At 43.2% G+C, this 24,003-nt stretch overlaps 1 protein-coding gene across 1 annotated transcript in view; it reads left to right on the plus strand.

The window, feature by feature from the left end:
• The window catches only part of LOC115178471 (myotubularin-related protein 11), a 36,461-nt gene that overhangs the window by 716 nt on the left and 11,742 nt on the right, over positions 1 to 24,003 (plus strand). Inside the window, exons 2-6 of the mRNA XM_029739671.1 lie at positions 5,726 to 5,795; positions 16,425 to 16,561; positions 16,786 to 16,855; positions 17,099 to 17,238; positions 23,460 to 23,544. Coding sequence (XP_029595531.1) covers positions 5,726 to 5,795; positions 16,425 to 16,561; positions 16,786 to 16,855; positions 17,099 to 17,238; positions 23,460 to 23,544 — 502 coding nt within the window. The remainder of the gene's footprint in view (positions 1 to 5,725; positions 5,796 to 16,424; positions 16,562 to 16,785; positions 16,856 to 17,098; positions 17,239 to 23,459; positions 23,545 to 24,003) is intronic.

Raw genomic sequence — 24,003 nt, forward strand, 5'->3', positions numbered from 1 at the left:
TGAAGCACTGTAAAACGTATTACTTGTGGAAACAGTTGAATGGTTTGATGCCCTTCAGTCTGTCTGTGGAATGTAGGTTTTTTTATTCTTACTGTCTGGGACTAAGGGTGTTGTTTTCTTTTTATACAGCATCCAAAAGAAGCTGTCCATCGTAGCATTCTTTGTTTTATGCACTAGGTGAAGACGGTATGGTGAAGAGGCACATGTGCACTGATTAATTTTGCCTGCTTGGATTCTATTAATTATTAATTATTATCCATACCAAACGATGGCATGTGCTATGAATGCCCATATGGTTAATAGGGATTTAGAGCTGATGGACTAAACTTAATTTAAACCCTACAGACAGTGTACAGTTGCATACTGTACAGTATTATATGAGAAGAATGAAATGTGGGAATATGAATTGACTACATATTCAAGACCTTGGATCATTAGGCTTAGAGTGATGCCTGTTTTCTTAAAAAACTCCTAACTACTCTTCAGCAGCACCTCTTGATTCTAAACTTGGGTGGCCAGGAAGCAATCATCCAGGAAGCTGCTACCATCACACACTTTATCACTAAAGGCATATATATATATATATATATATATATATATATATATATAATTTATTTTGAACCTGCGAGACCTGTGGTTTCTTAACATTCAGGTTTATTTCTGAGATCTTTCATGTCTTGTGGCCTTGAATTTTTGTTGTTGTTGCACAGAACACATTGTGGTGTAGCTCTGGATGGGTCTGTCTACACTGTTGATGCCTTCAACTCTGTTATACCACCACAAAGGGATCAACCTTTTACCTACAGTATGTCAGTGAAAATGGTTTATCACGCCCGTCTTTGGAGAAAAGTATTTTGTAAAGGCAGCAGCCATGCAGATTTACAGAGATACAAGAGATTTGGACGTCATTGCATGGAAGACGGTGTCTGTGTGAACACATTCGGGGCGAGGGACATGTCTGTAAGCCCAATACAATTAAAACCAATCTAAATTGAAGAAACTTGGTGAAAATTGGTCGACTGATTTATTACAGTGATGGTCAGAGCCTAGATATTTCTTTAGAATTGTAAATTTGATGCTGGTGCGCTCTGTGCTGCTTAGCTCTTCCTCCACGGTTATTCTGAGAAGCCGCAGGGGGAAACGATAACGGATGCCTCAACACCACCCTCGGGCGTTGCTGCTCACATGTGGAGTGGGGGTGATTAGCGCAACATCTGACTGTTGCCATGGAAACAACAGCCTGAGGAGCAGGAGGTTTTGAATTTGATTATGAATATAAGTACCCAACAGAAATAGCAGTTTCTTTTAACCATTTTGAAAATATACGCTTGCACTGTGGCTGCAGATAAACATATGGTGATGTCCTGAATATTACACACCTACACGCTCTGGTTTCACTTCCACTAACCTGTTGAGGTTTAGAAATGCACTGGATAGAAATGAGGAATGAGTTGACTATGGATCTGAAACCTTTGTCGTGCACATTTTGTATTTAATAAGTAGGCTACAGTTGGTCCCAATACTGAACCAAGTTACATTTGTGGAATAAGTGTTGTAACTCTTGTGTATGTAGGCTATGTACAGTAATACCAAATTAGTTACCATTGAGAAATGACATAAGGTTAAGCAAAGTCCTGCCGTCCATTTCACATCACATGCAGACTGGTTGGGTTATAAGGAGGTTTGCATGTTACTGTTCATAATTACAGTCCAGGCTTGTTGTTTTCCCCTACTCTGTCTTTCCCCTCACTTGAGTTGTTCACATGCTGGCTCCTCAGCTAGCTAGAATCTGGAAGCAGTCAGTCAACCACACAACACAATGCAAGTGCCACAGTAGTGAAAATGTCAGAGGAGGGCTCAGCTCTATTCAGAGTGGCTGGAGATCCATGAGGGCTCATAAAAGAGAGCCAAAATGGTATTCACACGCCTGGTCCCATCGGGCCAAGGCCTCCGATCCTGAAACAAGCTATTGAACTGGCGGCGCTTCCCATGCGGAAACGGAACAAAACAATGCCGTCTCTCATTAGTAAACAAGATGTATGCTTGTTTTCAAGGATTTATTGATCGTACGTTGGGTGATTATTAACCAATACTGCGATCCCCCGAGGGAAGCGTGAAATAAGGATGGTAGCCTGTTGCTGTCCATTTCAAGTGTCTAGAATGTTTTGGACAACACCCAATGTGGGAGTTGTATGTGTTATGAGTTGCTAGAGTCACAAATGTTTGTTAAACAAGAAGTGCATTTAAAACACGAGTTATTGGAACCTGTTCTGTTATAACAGTCAACAAATAGACATACTTAAGCTATGAACTGACACATGCACAAACGGTGACAAATAGAAGCTTGAAATACATACATACCACCACACACACCCTCTGACACACACGTGCCACACACACACACCCTCTGATTGAACTTTGAACCCTCCTTACACAGCGAGTGCATCATTGAGTATACAAACCGTTTCCTTCAAACTAGATGATACACAGTTGAATTTAGAGGGATATAGAAGAGGATTAGAATGCAAAATGTCTCACCATGAACAACGACTCATTTGGACGATCATTAAGGGCAGTTAATGAGTGTTTGTTGCAGACCAAGTCTGTGCTGAGGTCGTTATAATGATATAAGGCCGAGACGCCATAGGCATTACTATAAATAGTCCCTCTACCTTCATTTATATGGAGAGTAGTGTGCACATTAGATTCCATAGAGAGAGTTATAGTACTGCTTCTGCAGGCTGTAGAGTAAGCAAGTGGTTCAAAGCTGCATTTTAAGCAGGGCAAGTGGATAATGGCATATGAATTTACAATTCATTAAAACATTCATATTTTCTCCTATATGTTTAAATCACTTTCCTTCCTTGTCTTTGGTACATTCTGAGGTGGAATTCTCAGTAGTCTATTCCAGTGTGGGATCTCTTTCATTGTTTTGTCTTTGGGGTTTTGTTCTCTCGGTATAATAAAGTGTTTGATGTGACTATTTCTGTTGTAGGAAATGTATTACACTGACCTAGACGCTCCTTGAACGCAAAAGAAATGAGGCAGCGTTAAAGCAAAGCCACGGCTCATGGCTAGACAGAAACGGTTTTGGGTTTCAGGACGACTTTTGTCTGGTTTATGTTTCAGGAGTTGCTCCAAATGGGGCAAGAGGTAAAACACTTCAAAGCGAGTCCATGTTTAGAGAAAAGACCCAACATCCTTGTTTACATTTTTAGAGCCCCTACGACAATGCCACAAACCTGCTTATTAATGTGAGGAAATGGACAATACCACATAAACCAACAGGCTAACCTCCCTCTACAGCAGCACCACATGTTAAAACAGTGTGTTTTAACGATCTAACTAGTAAAAATGAAACTACCTGAGCTACACACAGGCCCCTTGTTGGCGAGGGACGTTGTTCAACCCTACAGTGTGAGGTTTATGTGGTGTTGGACTGCCACTTTCCTTCCACCAGTAAGTTTGGTCTATTTCAGGGCAGAGGAGGTATGTTCTCCTCTGCAGAAGAAGTCTGGCCGCAGTGGCAAGGGGAAGCCATGAGCAATGGAAACTGCAATGGGCCTTGGCTGCACTCCCTGTGGAGAAAAGGAAGGAGGGCAGGAGGGAGGGAAAGAGTGATCGAGTCGTACACACACAGAAGCCAGATACTTAAGGGAGAGTCAAGGAGTGAAACATCAGCAGAAACAGAGCCTGGACATGTGGTTATTCATTTTGGGGGGTGAATTGGATTTAGGACTCTAATTTGGGATTTTTCCTCTCCCTCACCGATTTAGGGTTCCAGTCATTTTCGTCTAGACAGCTTCACCTCGCCCTTCTCTCCTATCTAATCTACCTGCTGACTTGTTCAACCTTTGTCTAGTGCAGTTACGCTTCATGCTATGACACATTTTGTTGTAGTTTATTTGATGGGCTTTCACTCTATTCTTCCTCAGCCTCCAATGTAGTTTTATCTGGTGGAGCAGTTTAGAGAATTTCTGCTGTTGGAATCCAAATATGTTTCCTGAACTTCGGAATATAACACAATACCAAGGCACAGAAACAGAGTTTGTTAATATTGGTAACTACCAAAAGGGTTGATGCAAGGAACTGAGTTTCAGATTTAAAAAATCTAAATATCAAAGTAAGTTCAGAAAAAGAGCAAGGAATGCAGTTGTGGGTGTTTGAGTTCTAAATGGGGAATTGGTGCTGAAACCATGGAAAAACATATGAGTTGAAAAGCCAGAAGAAAACAAAAATGAACAATGGTCTGCTGGTGAGCAGAAACCAAGAACGTTGTAAAGTTTTAGTGTTCTCCCTTGTAATTTAAAAACTGGCTTGTTTATGCACCATGCCCTTCTGCTAACTCAGGTCTTGGGTGGAGGATTGAGTCAATAAAATTGGTGGAACAATAACCCTGTCCAGGATGTCTTGATATAACCCAGGACTTCATCTTCTGTTATGAGAAAGTCAGGACTGTTAGCCTATTTCTGAGATTTTTGTTAGAGCCCATTTTGAGGTTTTTGATAGGGGGGTTGGTAGGTTGGGGTTCTCTCACACTAACTGCAGCCAATACATTTGGAAAATTGATTAACCACATGACTTCACTTGAGAATTGGCACTTGTTTTCTGAGGCAAGAATTTAAAAGCTGTGTGATTTGATGATGGGAACGAAGCTGAAAACCAATACTACTATTACTCAGATGTGCAAGTTCTGTTATAGTTATTGTTGACAAGTTTCTCAAGCTCCATATTCTCTAGCATTTTCAGCCACTTGAGTATTCTGCTAACATTAGCATGATGCTAGCATATTATGCTAGCATCATGCTAATGTTAGCAGAGTGCTCTTGAGTTTAGGCCTCTGTTGACATGGTCAGTTGGGCATATGCATTTCACAGACAAGGCAAACAGCTATGCTATGAATGAGTGGACCTTACAACCTGTTTAAGGAGCAAAGGTTATCTTTGTTTAACAATCTCGTGAGGTTTTAGCCACTGTCAATCTAAAGGAAATCAGAAGTGTCATACGTTCTCATTAGCATGTTAGCACACAGTTCACTTCACCTCTACATTGTGTGTGTCACAAGAATTATTGTAGCCTAAGAGTATTTGTCACACATTATAGTAAGTTGTTTTTAGTTCGCAAGCCAAGAAATATGTGACTAAACTGGAGCAAAAATGTAACATGTTTGTGAATAGTGGCCTTGTAGGCAATGAAGAATTGCTGAGTGAGTAGTCAGTACCATAAAGATTTATTGTATACTTTGACCTCAGTCCAAAGCAATTTCCATGTTTCTATACTGGACCCCCAGAGAGGTCATTACCAGAACAAACAGTTCCGTTGTCAATGCCCAGGCCTATGTCTTGTGCATTGTGTGATTTCTACCCTATGTAAATGGTCTTCTGTGGTGGGTGGGAGCTCAGGCTAAATGGGCCCATATGTGCTAGCAGCTAGCCAATAGTCCGGTAATAGCAACCTGTGGTTCTATGGGATTGGATTATGCCGCTAGCAGAACAGCCTGGAGTACTTTGAGACCGCATCAAATCATACAGTACAGAGCTAAACAACTAATAAAACATGGAAACCGAGAGTCACCATGGAGCATTGTGGGATTGGATATGGTTTTGGGGAATGTGGTCAATAAGAAAATCTTGAGTTGAAGCAAAATCACATTAGTGTTTGTTCTCTTATTACTTTTGATGGGGTGCAGTAATAACACCAGGCCTGTTCTCTGTTCCCCCCGCAGGAGAGGATGCTGAGTCACAGTGGTGTTAACGCACGGGGGAGAGATATGTTTGGACTACGCTGCTTACCAGGTAAGACCCAGAATGAAGAGCACTGATGAATATGAGGCTAGTTCCATGTGACAAATACAGTAGCTGTACGTGTATCATAACATGTGGGTCTGAAAACACAGCGTCAGCCACATCTCTTTAGGCAAGTCCATCTTTTGAAACGGCACCCATCTGTATCTCTGTTTTCTTACTAAATCCTAGTGCTAAGCTACTGTAATGTAGCCTCTGAGAACAGGGTGTCTGTGTGCTGTGGAGAGCAGTGCTGCAGGCCCCTGCCCCTGGTCATAATCTCAGTTTCAGCAGCACGCCGCAGCAGGAGCTTTCCAACTGGAATGTTGGCAGGCCAGGGCCCCTCCAGAGCCAAGCTAATCTCTAACGATTCATATCAGCAGTTATTCACAGCACCTCTGTGAGAGCAGTGTGTGTGTTTCCTTGTCCCTTTCACTTTCAGCTCTCACTTCCACCTTGTACCGCTGACCTAGACACAGCCCTCCCCGTCCCTCCTCCCTCACTTCCCACTTCATTCACTTTTTCTGTCTGATTCAGAAACTGTTTTTATCTCATTCTTTCCAGACTCTCCCAGTTTGTCTGAGGGTCACTGTGGTCCCATTCTGAGTTGTTTTTGTTGCCGTGTGACTGTGAAATTCTGTCCGTCTGTCTTTCTTTCTCTCCGGCTCTCACATCCCTCTTCTTCCCTTTCTCTGACCAATTTCCTATGTCAGATTTGAAACACATCTGGTCATGGAAATCTGCCTCACATTAAGGCAGAAAGGATTCATCTGAATTGGAAACACTGTTATAGTTTCTGCGAAAGAATTCTCTCATGTTGGAAACTGACTTTCAGCTCCGAAAAATGTGCTACACACACTTTCACAGATGCACCACGCAAGGGAATGGGGAATCTGTGGAAGCAAACTGGGTGAAAGGGCTCACTTTGCAGCATCCCACAGACACACAGACAGTCGGAACAGTCCCAGGCCTCAGTGTACTGTATACTATACAACCCTGCGTGCCATTCATCACATTCTCAGATGACATTCGGACACAGGACAGGGGAAACCAGAGCGGGCTCCAGGGGGTGAATGGGTCAGGGCAGCACAAACCGCTATGGGTGGATAGATAGATAGCTGGTGTACCTTTTGAATGTGAGGGGCCTACTGTAGATCCACAGACAAAGCCAAGTGGAAAGGACCCTCCTCAGAGCATAACCACAATCCCCTGATCCATGCGCTTATGTTACACTGGATTTGGTTTGGTGTCAATCATTGGACTGTCACTGCTGGCCTTGCTGAGTGACAAGAGAAGAGCAGGTCAATATCTCTGAAGAATATACAATTGTATGCTTTATGAGCTCATTTTGGATAGCACACTAACTACCTAAAGAAGTTTATTTCACCTTTATTTAACCAGGTAGGCAAGTTGAGAACAAGTTCTCATTTACAATTGCGACCTGGCCAAGATAAAGCAAGAAGTTTGACAACATACAACAACACAGAGTTACACATGGAGTAAAACATACATACAGTCAATAATACAGTAGAAAAATAAGTCTATATACAATGTGAGCAAATGAGGTGAGATAAGGGAGGTAAAGGCAATAAGGCCATGGTGGCATAGTAAGTACAATATAGCAAGGAAAACACTGGAATGGTAGATTTGTAGTAGAAGAAAGTGCAAAGGAGAAATATAAATAATGGGGTGCAAAGGAGCAAAATAAATAAATACAGTAGGGGAAGAGGTAGTTGTTTGGGCTACATTATAGATGGGCTATGTACAGGTGCAGTGATCTGTGAGCTGCTCTGATAGCTGGTACTTAAAGCTAGTGAGGGAGATAAGTGTTTACAGTTTCAGAGATTTTTGTAGTTCGTTCCAGACATTAGCAGCAGAGAACTGAAAGGAGAGACGGCCAAAGGAGGAATTTGCTTTGGGGGTGACCAGAGAGATATACCTGCTGGAGCGCGTGCTACAGGTGGGTGCTGCTATGGTGACCAGTGAGCGGAGATATGGGGGGACTTCACCTAGCAGGGTCTTGTAGATGACCTGGAGCCAGTGGGTTTGGCGACGAGTATGAAGCGAGGGCCAGCCAACGAGAGCGTACAGGTCGCAGTGGTGGGTAGTATATGGGGCTTTGGTGACAAAACGGATGGCACTGTGATAGACTGCATCCAGTTTGTTGAGTAGGGTATTGGAGGCTATTTTGTAAATGACATCGCCGAAGTCAAGGATCGGTAGGATGGTCAGTTTTACGAGGGTATGTTTGGCAGCATGAGTGAAGGATGCTTTGTTGCGAAATAGGAAGCCAATTCTAGATTTAACTTTGGATTGGAGATGTTTGATGTGAGTCTGGAAGGAGAGTTTACAGTCTAACCAGACACCTAGGTATTTGTAGTTGTCCACATATTCTAAGTCAGAACCGTCCAGAGTAGTGATGCTGGGCAGGCGGGCAGTTGCAGGCAGCGATCGGTTGAAGAGCATGCATTTAGTTTTACTTGTATTTAAGAGCAGTTGGAGAGTTGTATGGCATTGAAGCTCGTCTGGAGGGTTGTTAACACTGTGTCAAAAGAAGGGCCAGAAGTATACAGAATGGTGTCGTCTGCGTAGAGGTGGATCAGAGACTTACCAGCAGCAAGAGCGACATCATTGATGTATACAGAGAAAAGAGTTGGCCCAATAATTGAACCCTGTGGCACCCCCATAGAGACAACCAGAGGCCCGGACAACAGGCCCTCCGATTTAACACACTGAACTCTATCAGAGAAGTAGTTGGTGAACCAGGCGAGGCAATCATTTGAGAAGCCAAGGCTATTGAGTCTGCCAATGAGGATGTGGTGATTGACAGAGTCGAAAGCTTTGGCCAGGTCAATGAATACGGCAGCACAGTATTGTTTCTTATCGATGCCGGTTACGATATTGTTTAGGACCTTGAGCGTGGCTGAGGTGCACCCATGACCAGCTCTGAAACCAGATTGCATAGCGGAGAAGGTGCGGTAGGATTCGAAATGGTCGCTAATCTGTTTGTTGACTTGGCTTTCGAAGACCTTAGAAAGGCAGGGTAGGATAGATATAGGTCTGTAGCAGTTTGGGTCAAGAGTGTCCCCTCCTTTGAAGAGGGGGATGACAGCAGCTGCTTTCCAATCTTTGGGAATCTCAGACGCCATGAGAGGTTGAACAGGCTAGTAATAGGGGTTGCAACAATTTCGGCAGATCATTTAAGAAAGAAAGGGTCCAGATTGTCTAGCCCGGCTGATTTGTAGGGGTCCAGATTTTGCAGCTCTTTCAGAACATCAGCTGAATGGATTTGGGAGAAGGAGAAATGGGGAAGGCTTGGGCGAGTAGCTGTGGGGGGTGCAGTGCTGTTGACTGTGGTAGGGGTAGCCAGGTGGAAAGCATTGCCAGCCGTAGAAAAATGCAAGTAAGGAAGAGCTCTGTGCATTCTGTGTGTGTGTGCATATGTATACATGTTTTCCTACATTATCAGGACCACAATGTCTTGACAGGTCACCAGAATGTCCTGACAAGGTAGGAAAACAAGAAACATTTTGAAAAGTCAGGACTTCATGTCCGGATTTTGTTAAAATGCTATTTTAGGCTTAATTGTTAGGTTTGGGGTTAAAGTTAGGGTTATATGTAGGTTTAGGGGTTAGGGAAAATAGGACTTTTGAATGGGAATATATTTCTATTCCCCAAAAAGTCCTGTAAATTCACGAAAACAAAGCTGTGTGTGTTGTTTCATCAGATATCTCATGACACCGCTCTGGTAAAACTGCTGTCCATTGGTTAGCAGAGGGCCAGAGATGTCTCCTCTGCACGCACATAGGAACAAAATGGAGAACAAATGTGACTGGAAACAAATGAAATTGAATGGAGCATTTGGTTCATATCACATTCAGCTGTGTTCTCTCTGGCCGATTTCTCAGGTTGTTAAATCCACTGGCAGAACACCAATGGACAAAGAGAAAGATAGCCACAATGGGGATTTTCCAGTGTTTATGTGTGTTTGTTTGAAAGTGTCTGTGCACGTGTATGTGTTTGTCTGAGTGCATATGTGAGTCTGTGTACATGTGTTTTTGGGTGCGAGAGAGAAAGAGAGAGAGAGACAAAGGCACTTGAGCTTTGTGTGTGTGGTGGGTGTGGGGCCTGCACTCTGTAGGACAAAAGTAAAACTGTTTAAACTGTTAAATTACCAGTGTCATCTTATAAACAGCATCACTGTATACAGAGTATTGAGTGACTCAATCCTCAGCTTCACATGTTGTAGGAATGTAAACCACCTGCAGACTCTCCAGTCCAGAACAGTCAAACCAGAAGCAGACACTTCCTGTCCCCTCTCTCATGTCTGTGAGCCACAATGCCTGGGAAATGTCTTCAGCACTGTTGCACCCGGGGAGCCATTAAAAGGAGCACGCAAATCCCACTGAGCCTGATTGGCCACAGCGTAACAGGCAATCCTAGAAACAAGGGCTCATTTGTGTTTAAAACCTAAAGTGTCCGTAGGGCGCCTGGTTCAAGAGTTTAATTAGTAGCTATATGTCCGGGACTTTAGAAAGGGAATACTTGTGCTGAGGGTTTGTGACTTTGATCCGGCGTCGTGAGACCGAAGTCGGCGTAAACATAGCCTAATCACAGTGCCTTGCTTGAGTCCAGTCCTCAGCTCACACACCCCAAAGATCTTGTGGCTTTGCTGAGGGACCCTTTGAAGATTTCTTTGTAGTTTTTGCCAGGCTTTGGTGTTAATCTTGTGCAATGGGCAAAGTATTGGAGTGTTAGCTGTGAAGACCTTGATTAAAAGTTCCCTTTCTCATAAGATGAACAAGCATTTGATGTGTTAAATTACGATTTCCTGTTTTTATGTTTTTATGTAATTCGGTATCCCTGAAAATCTTCTCTCAACTGAGGTCTAATTGGCTGACTGAGGTTGAGCACTACCAAAAATGGTATGCTTTGTGCAGTTATGTTTTTGACTTATTGCTTTTTTGTTTTCCTTCAACATTATTTTTGAAGGAATTCAGTTGTTCCTTAAAATTAGTTTTGAAGGAATTCAGCCCTTTTAACAACACACCAAATCATTTTTATTGTTCTAAAAACTGAAGATTAAAACATTCTCTCCACCATGATGGTGTCTGGTCAAACACTTCCATTGCAAGAGACAAAAAGGCAATTTTCCCCCTCTACTCTCTCCTGGACTTTGTTGCCATGGAAACCCAAGTCTAGCTGGCAAAGGCTTTGTTTTGCTGGGAGAGAGCATTACAAATGTGCTGTCTCACTGCTGTGTGAAAGAGGTGTGTGTCTTTGTGCTCAGTGTGTTTAGATGTGAGAGAGCTGTATGGGTGAAAGGGCTTGTTTTTGGAAGCTTTGTTCTGGAGTTCTAGAGTTCTGGAATCTAGTTTTTATTTTCAAGAATCAACAAAATATTACAAACAGATTTCAAAATATGTTGCATAAATTCGTCATTCCCAACAAAGCATTTAAACACATTTATGGCGTAGTAACATGGTAATAGACTAATATTGATTGCTGTAGAGTCAAAGCTGTATCAGCCTGGAAAATATATTGGCCCTGTATCCCATGGGACTAGACAAGATCAGGTTAGATTGAAAGTTTTATTGACATAAAAAAAGGTAAATATGTAAATATGCACCAATACATCCCTGCCCAGAAGGGAAGTCATGCATTTGGATTGGAAAATGCATCTGAAGTGTAATGAGGTTACATACAGTTGAAGTCGGATGTTTACATACACCTTAGCCAAATACATTTAAACTCAGTTTTTCACAATTCCTGACATTTAATCATTGTAAAAATTCCCTATCTTAGGTCAATTAGGATCACCACTTTATTTTAAGAATGTGAAATGTCAGAATAATAGTAGAGAGAATTATTTATTTCAGCTTGTATTTATTTCTTCACATTCCCAGTGGGTAAGAAGTTTACGTACACTCAATTAGTATTTGGTAGCATTGCCTTTTAAATTGTTTAACTTGGGTCAAATGTTTCGGGTCATTGTCCATTTGAAAGACCCATTTGCGACCAAGCTTTAACTTCCTGACTGATGTCTTGAGATGATGCTTCAATATATCCACATAATTTTCCTCCCTCATGATGCCATCTATTTTGTGAAGTGCACCAGTCCCTCCTGCAGCAAAGCACCCCCACAACATGATGCTGCCACCCCCGTGCTTCACGGTTTGGATGGTGTTCTTCTGCTTGCAAACTCCCCCTTTTTCCTCCAAACATAATGATGGTCATTATGGCCAAGCAGTTCTATATTTGTTTCATCAGACCAGAGGACATTTCTACAAAAAGTACGATCTTTGTCCCCATGTGCAGTTGCAAACCATAGTCTGGCTTTTTTTATGCCGATTTTGTAGCAGTGGCTTCTTCCTTGTTGAGCGGCCTTTCAGGTTATGTTTACATAGGACTCGTTTTACTGTGGATATAGATAGTTTTGTACCTGTTTCCTCCAGCATCTTCACAAGGTCCTTTCCTTTTGTTCTGGGATTGATTTGCACTTTTCGCACCAAAGTACATTCATCTCTAGGAGACAGAACGCGTCTTCTTCCTGAGCGCTATGACGGCTGTGTGGTCCCATGGTGTTTATACTTGCATACTATTGTTTGTACAGATGAACGTGGTACCTTCAGGCGTTTGGAGATTGCTCCCAAGGATGAACCAGACTTGTGGAGGTCTACAATTGTTTTTCTGAGGTCTTGGCTGATTTATTTAGATTTTCCCATGATGTCAAGCAAAGAGGTACTGAGTTTGAAGGTAGGCCTTGAAATACATCCACTGGTACACCTCCAATTGACTCAAATGATGTCAATTAGCCTATCAGAAGCTTCTAAAGCCATGACATAATTTTCTGGAATTTCCCAAGCCTTTTAAAGGCACAGTCAACTTAGTGTATGTAAACTTTTGGTATTGGGATACAGTTAATTATAAGTGAAATAGTCTGTCTGTAAACAATTGTTGGAAAAATGACTTGTGTCTCCTAACTGACTTGCCAAAACTATAGTTTGTAACTTCTTATGGATATGTGGGACGGTAGCGTCCCACCTGGCCAACATCCGGTGAAATGGCAGAGCGCCAAATCCAAATGAAATTACTATAAATATTAAACTTTCATGAAATCACAAGTGCGATACATCAAAATAAAGCTTAACTTGTTGTTAATCCAGCCAAGGTGTCAGATTTCAAAAAGGCTTCACGGCAAAAGCAAACCATGCGATTATCTGAGGACAGCGTCCAGCACACACATGCATAACAAATAGTTTTCAACCAGGGAGTTGCGACACGAAAGTCAGAAATAGCCATATAATATATGCCTTACCTTTGAAGATCTTCTTCTGTTGGCACTCCAAAATGTCCCAGAAACATCACAAATGGTCCGTTTGTTCGATAATGTCCTTCTTTATGTCCCCAAAATGTCCATTTATTTGGCGCGTTTGATTCAAAAATACACTGGTTTCAACTCGCCCAACATGCCTACAAAGTATCTAATAAGTTACCTGTAAACTTGGTCCAAACATTTCAAACAATGTTCCTAATCCTTCCTCGGGTATCCTAAAATGTAAATAATAGATACAATTTAAGACGGGATAATCTGTTTTCAATACCGAAGAAAAATACCATGGAGCGCGCTCCTGTGTACGCGCAATAAAAGACTTCAGCCCTTCACAGTGACAAGAACAATTTTCAGCCGTACTTCTTCATTCCTCAAAAGAAAAACATCAACCAATTTCTAAAGACTGTTGACATCTAGTGGAAGCCATAGGAACTGGAACCAGGGCCCTTATAAATCAGGATTCCCAAGTGGAAAACACAATGAGCTCAAAAAGGTTTTTCCCTGGATGGATTGTGCTCGGGGTTTCGCCTACCAAATCAGTTCTGTTATTCTCACAGACATTATTCTAACAGTTTTAGAAACTTCAGAGTGTTTTCTCTCCAAATCCAATTATATGCATATCCTAGCTTCTGGGCCTGAGTAGCAGGCCGTTTACTTTGGGCACACTTTTCATCCAAAATTCCGAATGCTGCCCCCTATCCTAAAAAAGTTAAGAAGAAATTTGTGGAATGGTTGAAAAACTAGTTTTAATGACTCCAACCTAAGTGTATGTAAACTTCCGACTTCAACTGTAAGTACAGTATATTGATGAGAAGAAGTTGGAGTGTGAGGTGGAATAGTATATGACTGGCGTTGATACAAGCAGCTTCTTTCAAGGCCAAAACACCACAGTGAGAAAAGGCAGGGGAATGGTATCATGCTGCCTTTTGTATTTGCGACAATGCTTGCATTGATATCAATAATTGCGATGACGGAATGATTCCTCTCTTGCTTTAAATATATTTGTGTCGCACTAGCATTTGGACAGCTTTCATTTGGACAGCTTTCTGCCATGGTTATCTCCACCCCTCCATTCTAGTAGTTCTTCAACTTTTTCTTGAGTTCAGTGACTGATTTCCTCACCGCCCCAAAATCCCAGCCTGGTTTAGTGGAAGTGGCAGGCAACTCTTCAGAGACAGGCTTACAATGTTCATTGTACGTCTGAAGGAAATAGATGTGATATGTTGTGTGTGTGTGCGAGCTGTTCCAACTCAGCTTCTCTCATCCACAGCTTACCCACCTCCTGCTCCAGTCTCTTCAGGAGCAGTTCAACCCGACTCACTTCAGCCTCCTCCTGGGCTCTGATCGACTCCTTCACCTCAGAGCACCTTCTCTCAATGGAGCGGATCAGCTCCAGCTAAACATCCTCTCACTGTCCTCCGCTGCTGCCTGTGCAGAGCTCTTGAGTGACGCCATAGCTTCTCATCTCCCATGTCTTCGCTTTTCTCTTCAGTTGGAATGTTTCCCACCATATTTTCACCTGAATCTCTTTCACACTCCTTTCTGCTGCAGCTGAGACTATATCATGGCTTCTATGTTCATCTACACAGATAACAGAAACACTGCTGTTCTTTGCAGTACTCGTCCAGCAGTTTGTTATGACGGGAGCAGACCTTCTCCTGCAGTTTTGGCAAGGCTTTGACTAGCGTCCAGCAGTTTGTTATGACGGGAGCAGACCTTCTCCTGCAGTTTTGGCAAGGCTTTGACTAGCGTGTACATCTTAGATGCAGAAGATTCATAGTGATGCTGGAGGGCAGTCCTACAGTAGACTGGCCATACACACCAGACAGGAAATATCCACTTTTCCGTTTTCTCCCCGAGCAGACGTCACACTGCATATCTCCGGGTCTAACATAAAAGAAAACACTTTGGAATTCTCCGTTCAGTTTCTCCAACATATCAGCCAGGATGGCATTTCTGTTCAGAAAGGTCCTTGGGGATAAAGGTCTGTCTGCACTGGGGGCTGCTGTAGACCCCCTTCTCATCATCCTGATCGCAGTAGCGCTCAATACAGTCCTTACAGTTGCTGTGTCGCCAGGCAGTTATCACTGGATCTTTCAGTAGATCCAGACCTGATCGGACAGGAGAATTGGTCCTTCTCTACTGAAACATTAGCAGCTGCCATTTTGATACAGACTGATAGCTACGTAGACAGGCTGAGCTGAAATAGTTGTATGAAGGTAAAGAAATAGATACTAATTCAGAGTGTGGAAGGACAAAAGAGAGTTGAATGTTGCGTGTCGTCTTAGAGAGAAAATGAGTGTCTGAGTACCTTTTCTGAAACCATTCTTTCAGTGATTTTGAGTTTATGGAGCCCGATCACAAGCTGGTGAATTGGGATTGCGGATCAAAGTACATGAGAGAGGTCTTATATGTAAGGGCTGTTATGCTAACTGTTATGTACAGTACAACTGTAATCACATTGGTTGCACACACCATATTTAATTATGTGTATGTGAAATGTCAATGTGATCGGAAATATGAGGCAAATGCCAAGCTGGACCTGGATGCCAGACGACTACATCTGCTTGACTCAACCATTCAGTTGCTGACATAGCTGAGAAAATAGCACCTCCCAGCCCCTTGATAAACTCCATGCTGAAGTTTACTTTCATTCACATTTCTGTTATACATAGCACTCAACGTTACCCTCTCCCTTCCCTCAAACACGCAATCATTCTGGTATTTTGCACAATTTATCACTTGACCTTGGAATGCTCAGTCTTGACAATGAAACTCTCATGATGTTCTAAACTTGTGTACCTTTTAGTTTTTTTCTTCAATCAGGCACATTTGAAACACTCTGTGGACAATAAAGTTGTTGTATTATGTTCAGTAAGCTCCAGCATAAACCCCCTGTCTGTGTTCCCCAGGAGAGTGTGTGCTCCAGCATAAACCCCCTGTCTGTGTTCCTCAGGAGAGTGTGTGCTCCAGCATAAACCCCCTGTCTGTGTTCCCCAGGAGAGTGTCTGCTCCAGCATAAACCCCCTGTCTGTGTTCCCCAGGAGAGTGTGTGCTCCAGCATAAACCCCCTGTCTGTGTTCCCCAGGAGAGTGTGTGCTCCAGCATAAACCCCCTGTCTGTGTTCCCCAGGAGAGTGTCTGCTCCAGCATAAACCCCCTGTCTGTGTTCCTCAGGAGAGTGTGTGCTCCAGCATAAACCCCCTGTCTGTGTTCCTCAGGAGAGTGTGTGCTCCAGCATAAACCCCCTGTCTGTGTTCCCCAGGAGAGTGTGTGCTCCAGCATAAACCCCCTGTCTGTGTTCCCCAGGAGAGTGTGTGCTCCAGAGGGCTGTGTTGGTGAGGAAGAAACTAACTGCCAAGGAGGGGGGCGGATGGCTGTCTGGCACTCTCTTCTGTACCCACTTCAGAGTGGCCTTTGTGCCCCAGGACAGCCCCAAACCTGACGTGAGTACTGGACTAGCTCTGAGTATGGACTGTTGAAGGACAGCTCACCTGCTATCATAGTAGGAAAGTAGTAATGATGCCGTATTATTGCTAGAAGAAGGCTTGTGGGCGTAATCAACAACATCATATAGAACGTTTTCAGACCATCCATTCATTGGTGTAAAAAATCCTGATCAGACAAACTGACCTATATTTGTACTATCCCTCTAACCCTCCGTATGTAGGACAACGCAGACCCTGTGCTCCTGGGGGATCATGACGTGGCCCTGGCCTCCATTGAGAAGGTTGTAGCTGGTAAGGCTTCTACAACTACTAGGCTGTAGTGGTCCCAAAGTCCTTTGTTCTATGAGAGCCAAGAGATGTACTTGTAAAACAAATCTGATGAATGATATAAATAATAAACAGTGGTAATATCCTAAACCCGATTCAAGACTCGGCTTAACACAGGAAGCTGTAGCTATGAACCATCAGTGGTGTACTGTGTTCTGTGTACCTGTGTTATGACCGTAAGATGGTTGTGTAACCTCTGTGCTGCAGTGGGCCCATCCCGGACCAAGCTGGTGACGGCTAGCTCCTCTCTGAAGTTCACTCCTGAGGAGCTGGTGTTGTACTGCCGGGACCTGCGTGTTCTCTGCTTCCTCTTCGACCGCCTCACCCCCGACACACAGGCTGTGGAGGTAGTGTGTGTGTGTCTGCGCGCGTGTGTCTGTGTGTGTGTGGGTCTGTGTGTGAATGTGTCTGTGTGTGTGTGTGTGTGTGCATGCGTGCGTGTATACAGTGCATTCGGAAAGTATTCAGACCCCTTGACTTTTTCCACATTTTGTTACGTTACAGCCTTATTCTAAAATTGATAAAATATTTTTTTCCCTCATCAATCTACAAACAATACCCCATAATGGCAAAGCAAAAACAGGTATGTAAATGGAAAATCACATTTACATAAGTATTCAGACCCTTTACTTTGTTGAAGCACCTTTGGCAGCAATTACAGCCTCAGGTGTTCTTGGGTATGACACTACCAGCTTGACACACCTGTATTTGGGGAGTTTCTCCCATTCTTCTCTGCAGATCCTCTCAAGCTCTGTCAGGTTGGATGGAGAGCATCGCTGCACAGCTATTTTTAGGTCTCTCCAGAGATGTTTGATCGTGTTAAAGTCCGGGCTCTGGCTGGGCCACTCAAGGACATTCAGAGACTTGTCCCGAAGCCACTCCTCTGTTGTCTTGGCTGTGTGCTTAGGGTCGTTGTCCTGTTTGAAGGGGAACCTTCGACCCAGTCTGAAGTCCAGAGCGATCTGCAGTAGGGCTGTGGCGGTCACGAAATTTCATCAGCCGGTGATTGTCAAGCAAATAACTGCCGGTTTCACGGTAATTTACCGTTAATTAACATAAACACATTTAGCAACTCCTGGCTTCCACACACAGCCTACAAGCCACTGATACAGACTGTTGGAACGTCTACATTTTATAAAGTCTAATAAATCCATGTAATATAGCCTACACCTTCACAATAAATCCATGTATGTCCTTATGTTAAGTCCTGATCTGGCTTTGCTATATGGCTGTGGGCTACACTACTTCGTTTAGCAGACAAGATTTGCTTAGAATTCTGTGCCATTATTTTATAGAGTAAAATTGAACAAAGCTGAATAAAATAGAAAGGATATTTTTTCACATAACGATTTGAGGAACTGCGCACATGTGGCTATTCTGTATTGAGCAGTTAACAAAGAAATAGGTACTCCTATATGCCTAATTTAGAGTTATTAATTTAACTTTAGTTGTTCTACAAATGTTGGGCTATATGTTTAGATTTTTTATTAATTGTAAGGCTGCCTGACTCGACTCTAATGATGATTTGAAAAAAGTTGCTTGAAAGGCATGTTTTTTGGGGGTTTTTTTACCCCTTTTTCTCCCCAATTTCGTGGTATCCAATTGGTAGTTACAGTCTTGTCTCATCGCTGCAACTCCCGTACGGACTCAGGAGAGGCGAAGGTCGAGAGCCGTGCGTCCTGCGAAACACAACCCAACCAAGCCGCACTGCTTCTTGACAAAATGCCCACTTAACCCGGAAGCCAGCTGCTCCAATGTGTCGGAGGAAACACCGTAACACCTGGCGACCGTGTCAGCGTGCACTGCGCCCGGCCCGCCACAGGAGTTGCTAGTGCGCGATGGGACAAGGACATCCCTGCCGGCCAAACCCTCCCCTAACCTGGACGACGCTGGGCCAATTGTGCGCCGCCCCATGGGTCTCCCTGTCACGGCCGGCTGCGACAGAGCCTGGACTCGAACCCTCAATCTCTAGTGGCACAGCTAGCACTGTGATGCAGTGCCTTGAAACCATTGCACCACTCGGGAGGCACCTCTGCTTTGTTTTTGAGCAGGTTGTACACACTTCATCAGTCTCTAATTTAATTTGACAAACACTTGATAATGCCTAGAATTTCCGGCAGCATCCCCTTTGTGTGGCCGTAATGCTCCCTAACAAAATCCATGCCTTTTGCAGCCAGTGGCCGTTGTGCGCTTGGGCTAAATAAACTCAGCAAAAAAATTAACATCCCTTTTTCAGGACCCTGTCCTTCAAAGATAATTTGTAAAAATCCAAATATCTTCTCAGATCTTCATTGTAAAGGGTTTAAACACTGTTTCCCATGCCTGACTAAGTGGTGTCTGTATGTAGCCTCGCAACTTTTATAGCCTCGCTACTGTTTTTCATTGTCTTTTTACTGTTGCTTTTATTTCTTTACTTACCTATTGTTCACCTAATACCTTTTTTGCACTATTGGTTAGAGCCTGTAAGTAAGCATTTTACTGTAAGGTCTACACCTGTTGTATTCGGCGCACGTGACAAAATAAACTTTGATTCGACTTGTTCAATGCACCATAAACAATTAATGAACATGCACCTGTGGAACGGTCGTTAAGACAGCTTACAGACGGTAGGCAATTAAGGCCACAGTTATGAAAATGTAGGACACCAAAGAGGCCTTTCTACTGACTCTGAAAAACACTGAAAGAAAGATGCCCAGGGTCCCTGCTCATCTGCGTGAACGTGCCTTAGGCATGCTGCAAGGAGGCATGAGGACTGCAGATGTGGCCAGGGCAATAAATTGCTATGTCCGTACTGTGAGACGCATAAGACAGCACTACAGGGAGACAGGACGGACAGCTGATCATCCTCGCAGTGGCAGACCACGTGTAACAACACCTGCACAGGATTGGTACATCCAAACATCACACCTGCGGGACAGGTACAGGATGTTAACAACAACTACCCGAGTTACACCAGGAACGCACAATCCCTCCATCAGTGCTCAGACTGTCCGTAATAGGCTGCGAGAGGCTGGACTGAGGGCTTGTAGGCCTGTTGTAGTAAGGCAGGTCCTCACCAGACATCACCGGCAACAACGTCGCCTATGGGCACAAACCCACCGTTGCTGGACAAGACAGGACTGGCAAAAAGTGCTTTTCACTGATGAGTCACGGTTTTGTCTCACCAGGGGTGATGGTCGGATTCGCGTTTATCGTCAAAGGAATGAGCGTTATACCGAGGCCTGTACTCTGGAGCGGGATCGATTTGGAGGTGGAGGGTCCGTCATGGTCTGGGGCGGTGTGTCACAGCATCATCGGACTGAGCTTGTTGTCATTGCAGGCAATCTCAATGCTGTGTGTTACAGGGAAGACATCCTCCTCTCTCATGTGGTACCCTTCCTGCAGGTTCATCCTGACATGACTCTCCAGCATGACAATGCCACCAGCTATACTGCTCGTTCTGTGCATGATTTCTTGCAAGACAGGAATGTCAGTATTCTGCCATGGCCAGCGAAGACCCCGGATCTCAATCCCATTTAGCACGTCTGGGACCTGTTGGATCAGAGGGTGAGGGCTAGGGCCATTTCCCCCAGAAATGTCCGGGAATTTGCAGGTGCCTTGGTGGAAGAGTCATCTCACAGCAAGAACTGGCAAATCTGGTGCAGTCCATGAGGAGGAGATGCACTGCAGTACTTAATGCAGCTGGTGGCCACACCAGATACCGACTGTTACTTTTGATTTTGACCCCCCTTTGTTCAGGGACACATTATTCAATTTCTGTGGAACTTGTTCAGTTTTTGTCTCGGATGTTGAATCTTGTTATATTCATACAAATATTTACACATGTTAAATTTGCTGAACATAAACGCAGTTGACAGTGAGAGGACGTTTATTTTTTTGCTGAGTTTATAATAATTAGAATTCCCTTCTCCCTTCTGCGTGCTCCATAGCACCTCTCACTCACATGGCTCTCCATCACATCAGGTCTTCCTCACAGGCTACAAGTGAAGACAGACACATCGGGTACGCAACTGTGGGCGTCCTTATCCAATTCCGAGTTGCATATTGAAGATATTGGAAGAACTGTCCACATTCGTCAGCCAACAAGATGAGTATGCCAACAAGATGAGTATGCCTAATGAATAGCAAAAGCACTAGGCTATGTCAATCTACTATCCCCCATAGTACAAAAGTTGACTTATTCTGTGCAAGAAATAAATATTCCAAACATAGTCTTGGACAGTTGTGGGATGTGATAGATCCCAAATTAATACAACCAGTAGCATCAAAAATACTTTTTTACGCAATGAGGCTGATGCAAAAGATCAGAATGTTTAGCTTAAAATGTTGATAAACTATTAGGCTATTTATTCACGTTATAAGTATGTAATGTTTTTATTATAAAGGTGCATTTTTATGGTGAAAATTATCTTCCCCAAACTTGAAACTCACGCACTGCTTATACCTGCCAGTTAGGCTCTATGCCCCTTGTAAAGTGGATTAATCTGCTTAGTTTTAAGAAGTTATTTGGCACAAACCTTATCAAAACATATAGGCCTATGGGCTAGGCTACATGTGTGACTATGATTTCAAAAAGTTGCAAAAAAAGGCTTTGTTATTTTTCTTAAGCTGGGCGTCATTCACAAGTGATAATATATAATTCACAAGTGATAGTCTGATGGGTGACAATATCAGCCTATCTTGATTTTGTTTTGATTTAGAATGGACCATTATCATGCACCTGTCTCGAAACAGTGGCAGGGGAAAAAAATAAATGTAATCTATACACTTAAATAGCGAAGGGAGCAGCTTTTTCTGTAGTTAATTTTCATGTCAGTTAGGTAGGCTATACTCCTGTTGTAAAGAGAAGCAATGTGCTTAATATTAGGAAAGTTGAGAAATAAATATAGTAGGCCTAGCCTATAGAAAGCTGATGGGATGCTCCTCTTTTTAATAGAGGCCATCAACCTGTTTTCTCACGCAATTGCATAAACATAAGCTCATAGGCTCTCATGAAGTGTTTGATTATATTTTCGATTACATTTGCATTGATGTCAGAGTGATTAGAGGGACAATAGAGTGCTGAGTTGCAGGCAGTTAGCAAGTTTGGGAGCATCAGAGCTTGGAGAAACCCAATTACCGTGACTAAATGGTCATGTGGAATTTGATTGACTGCCTTCATGACTCGTGACTGCCAGTGTTGCAGTAATATGGTCACCGTAACAGCCCTACTCTGGAGTAGGTTTTCATCAAGGATCTCTCTATACTTTGCTCTGTTCACCTTTCCCTCGATCCTGACAAGTCTCCCAGTCCCTGCCGCTGAAAAACATCTCCACAGCATGATGCTGCCACCACCATGCTTCACCGTAGGGATGGTGTCAGGTTTCCTCCAGACGTGACGCTTGGCATTTAGACCAAAGAGTTCAATCTTAGTTTAATCAAAACAGAGAATCTTCTTTCTCATGGTATGAGAGTCCTTTCGGTGCCTTTTGGCCAACTCCAAGGGGCTGTCATGTGCCTTTTACTGAGAAGTGGCTTCCGTCTGGCCACTCTACCATAAAGGCCTGATTGGTTGAGTGCTGCAGAGATAGTTGTCCTTCTGGAAGGTTCTCCCATTTCCACAGAGGAACTCTGGAGCTCTGTCAGAGTGACCATTGGCTTCTTGGTCACCTCCCTGACCAAGGCCCTTTTCCCCCTGATTGCTCAGTTTGGCTGGGCAGCCAGGTCTAGGAATAGTCTTGGTGCTTCCAAACTTTTTCCATTTAAGAATGATGGAAGCCACTGTGTTCTTGGGGCCCTTCAATGCTGCAAAAATGTTTTGTTACTTTTCCCCAGATCTATGCCTCAACACAATCCTGTCTCAGAGCTCTTCGGACAATTCCTTCGACCTCATGGCTTGGTTTTTGCTCTGACATGCACTGTAAACTGTGGGACCTTATATAGACAGGTGTGTGCCTTTCCAAATCATGTCCAGTCAATAGAATTGACCACAGGTGGACTCCAATCAAGTTGTAGAAACATCTCAAGAATGATCAATAGAAACAGGATGCACCTGAGCTCAATTTCGAGTCTCATAGCAAAGGGTCTGAATACTTATGTAAATACAGTATTTAATTATTTTTTATATATATAAATTTGCCTTTGTCATTATGAAGTAGTGTGTTTACTGTAGATTGATGAGGAAAAACATTTGAATCCATTTTAGAATAAGGCTGTAACGTAACAAAATGTGGAAAAAGTCGAGGGGTCTGAATACTTTCCAAATGCACTGTACTCTATGTCAGCATGTGTGTGTATATTTTAGTATACTGAGTCCTTGTGATTAAATACAAAATGACCTTTAAAGCACATTTAGCACCTATATAATAATTACCATGTAGCATGCTTGGCGTCTCCTTATTTGAAGGTTGACTTCAGAGGGTTGTGATTTGAGTCAAATGGCTATTATGCAGCATGTACCCTGTGATTAGAGAAACTGATGTGTCTGCTAGGTCATTGTGATCATGCATACAGGGCCTCCCTCTATGTTGAAAGCTGATGCACTTTGTCATGCTGATCAGCAGACTGAGTCTTGTTGTTTCTTCCTCAGATAACGTACACCATTGCCAAGACCTACCAGCCTCTGAAGCCAGGGACTGTCCTCTCCTTCCAGAACGCAGCCCTGGGGAGTGTTGGTGAGTCACACACATGCTGGAATACTTTATTAAAAAAGTCACATTGAAGAGAGTACATTCTGAGTACAAATAACTAAAGTATTTTAGAAGTCGTACAGATACTTGGAATAATTTCTTCATGAGTCATTCATACACCCGCAAACATACAAATACACACACACACACACACACACACATCTATTTTTGTCCGAAGAGTTATGGGGTTGGAAATAATTGCTATTACAGGCAGGCCCTTGATAAGATCTCAAGCTTACAGGTATTCTCTCTGGCTCTCAAAGACCCCCCCCCCCCCCCCCCCCCCAAAAGAAAAAGAAAGAACATACTGTTTTTAGTACAGTGCACTGAAGCTCTTCACATATTGAAAGCATTAGAGGGGTTTGTCAGACATACAAGTTAGAAACTGTATTACTGTATTTTTTTTGTATTACATGGTAAAAAGGTTGGACCTTTTATGTCATC

Source organism: Salmo trutta, chromosome 3 (genome assembly GCF_901001165.1).
Source record: "Salmo trutta chromosome 3, fSalTru1.1, whole genome shotgun sequence".
Lineage (NCBI taxonomy): Eukaryota > Metazoa > Chordata > Actinopteri > Salmoniformes > Salmonidae > Salmo > Salmo trutta.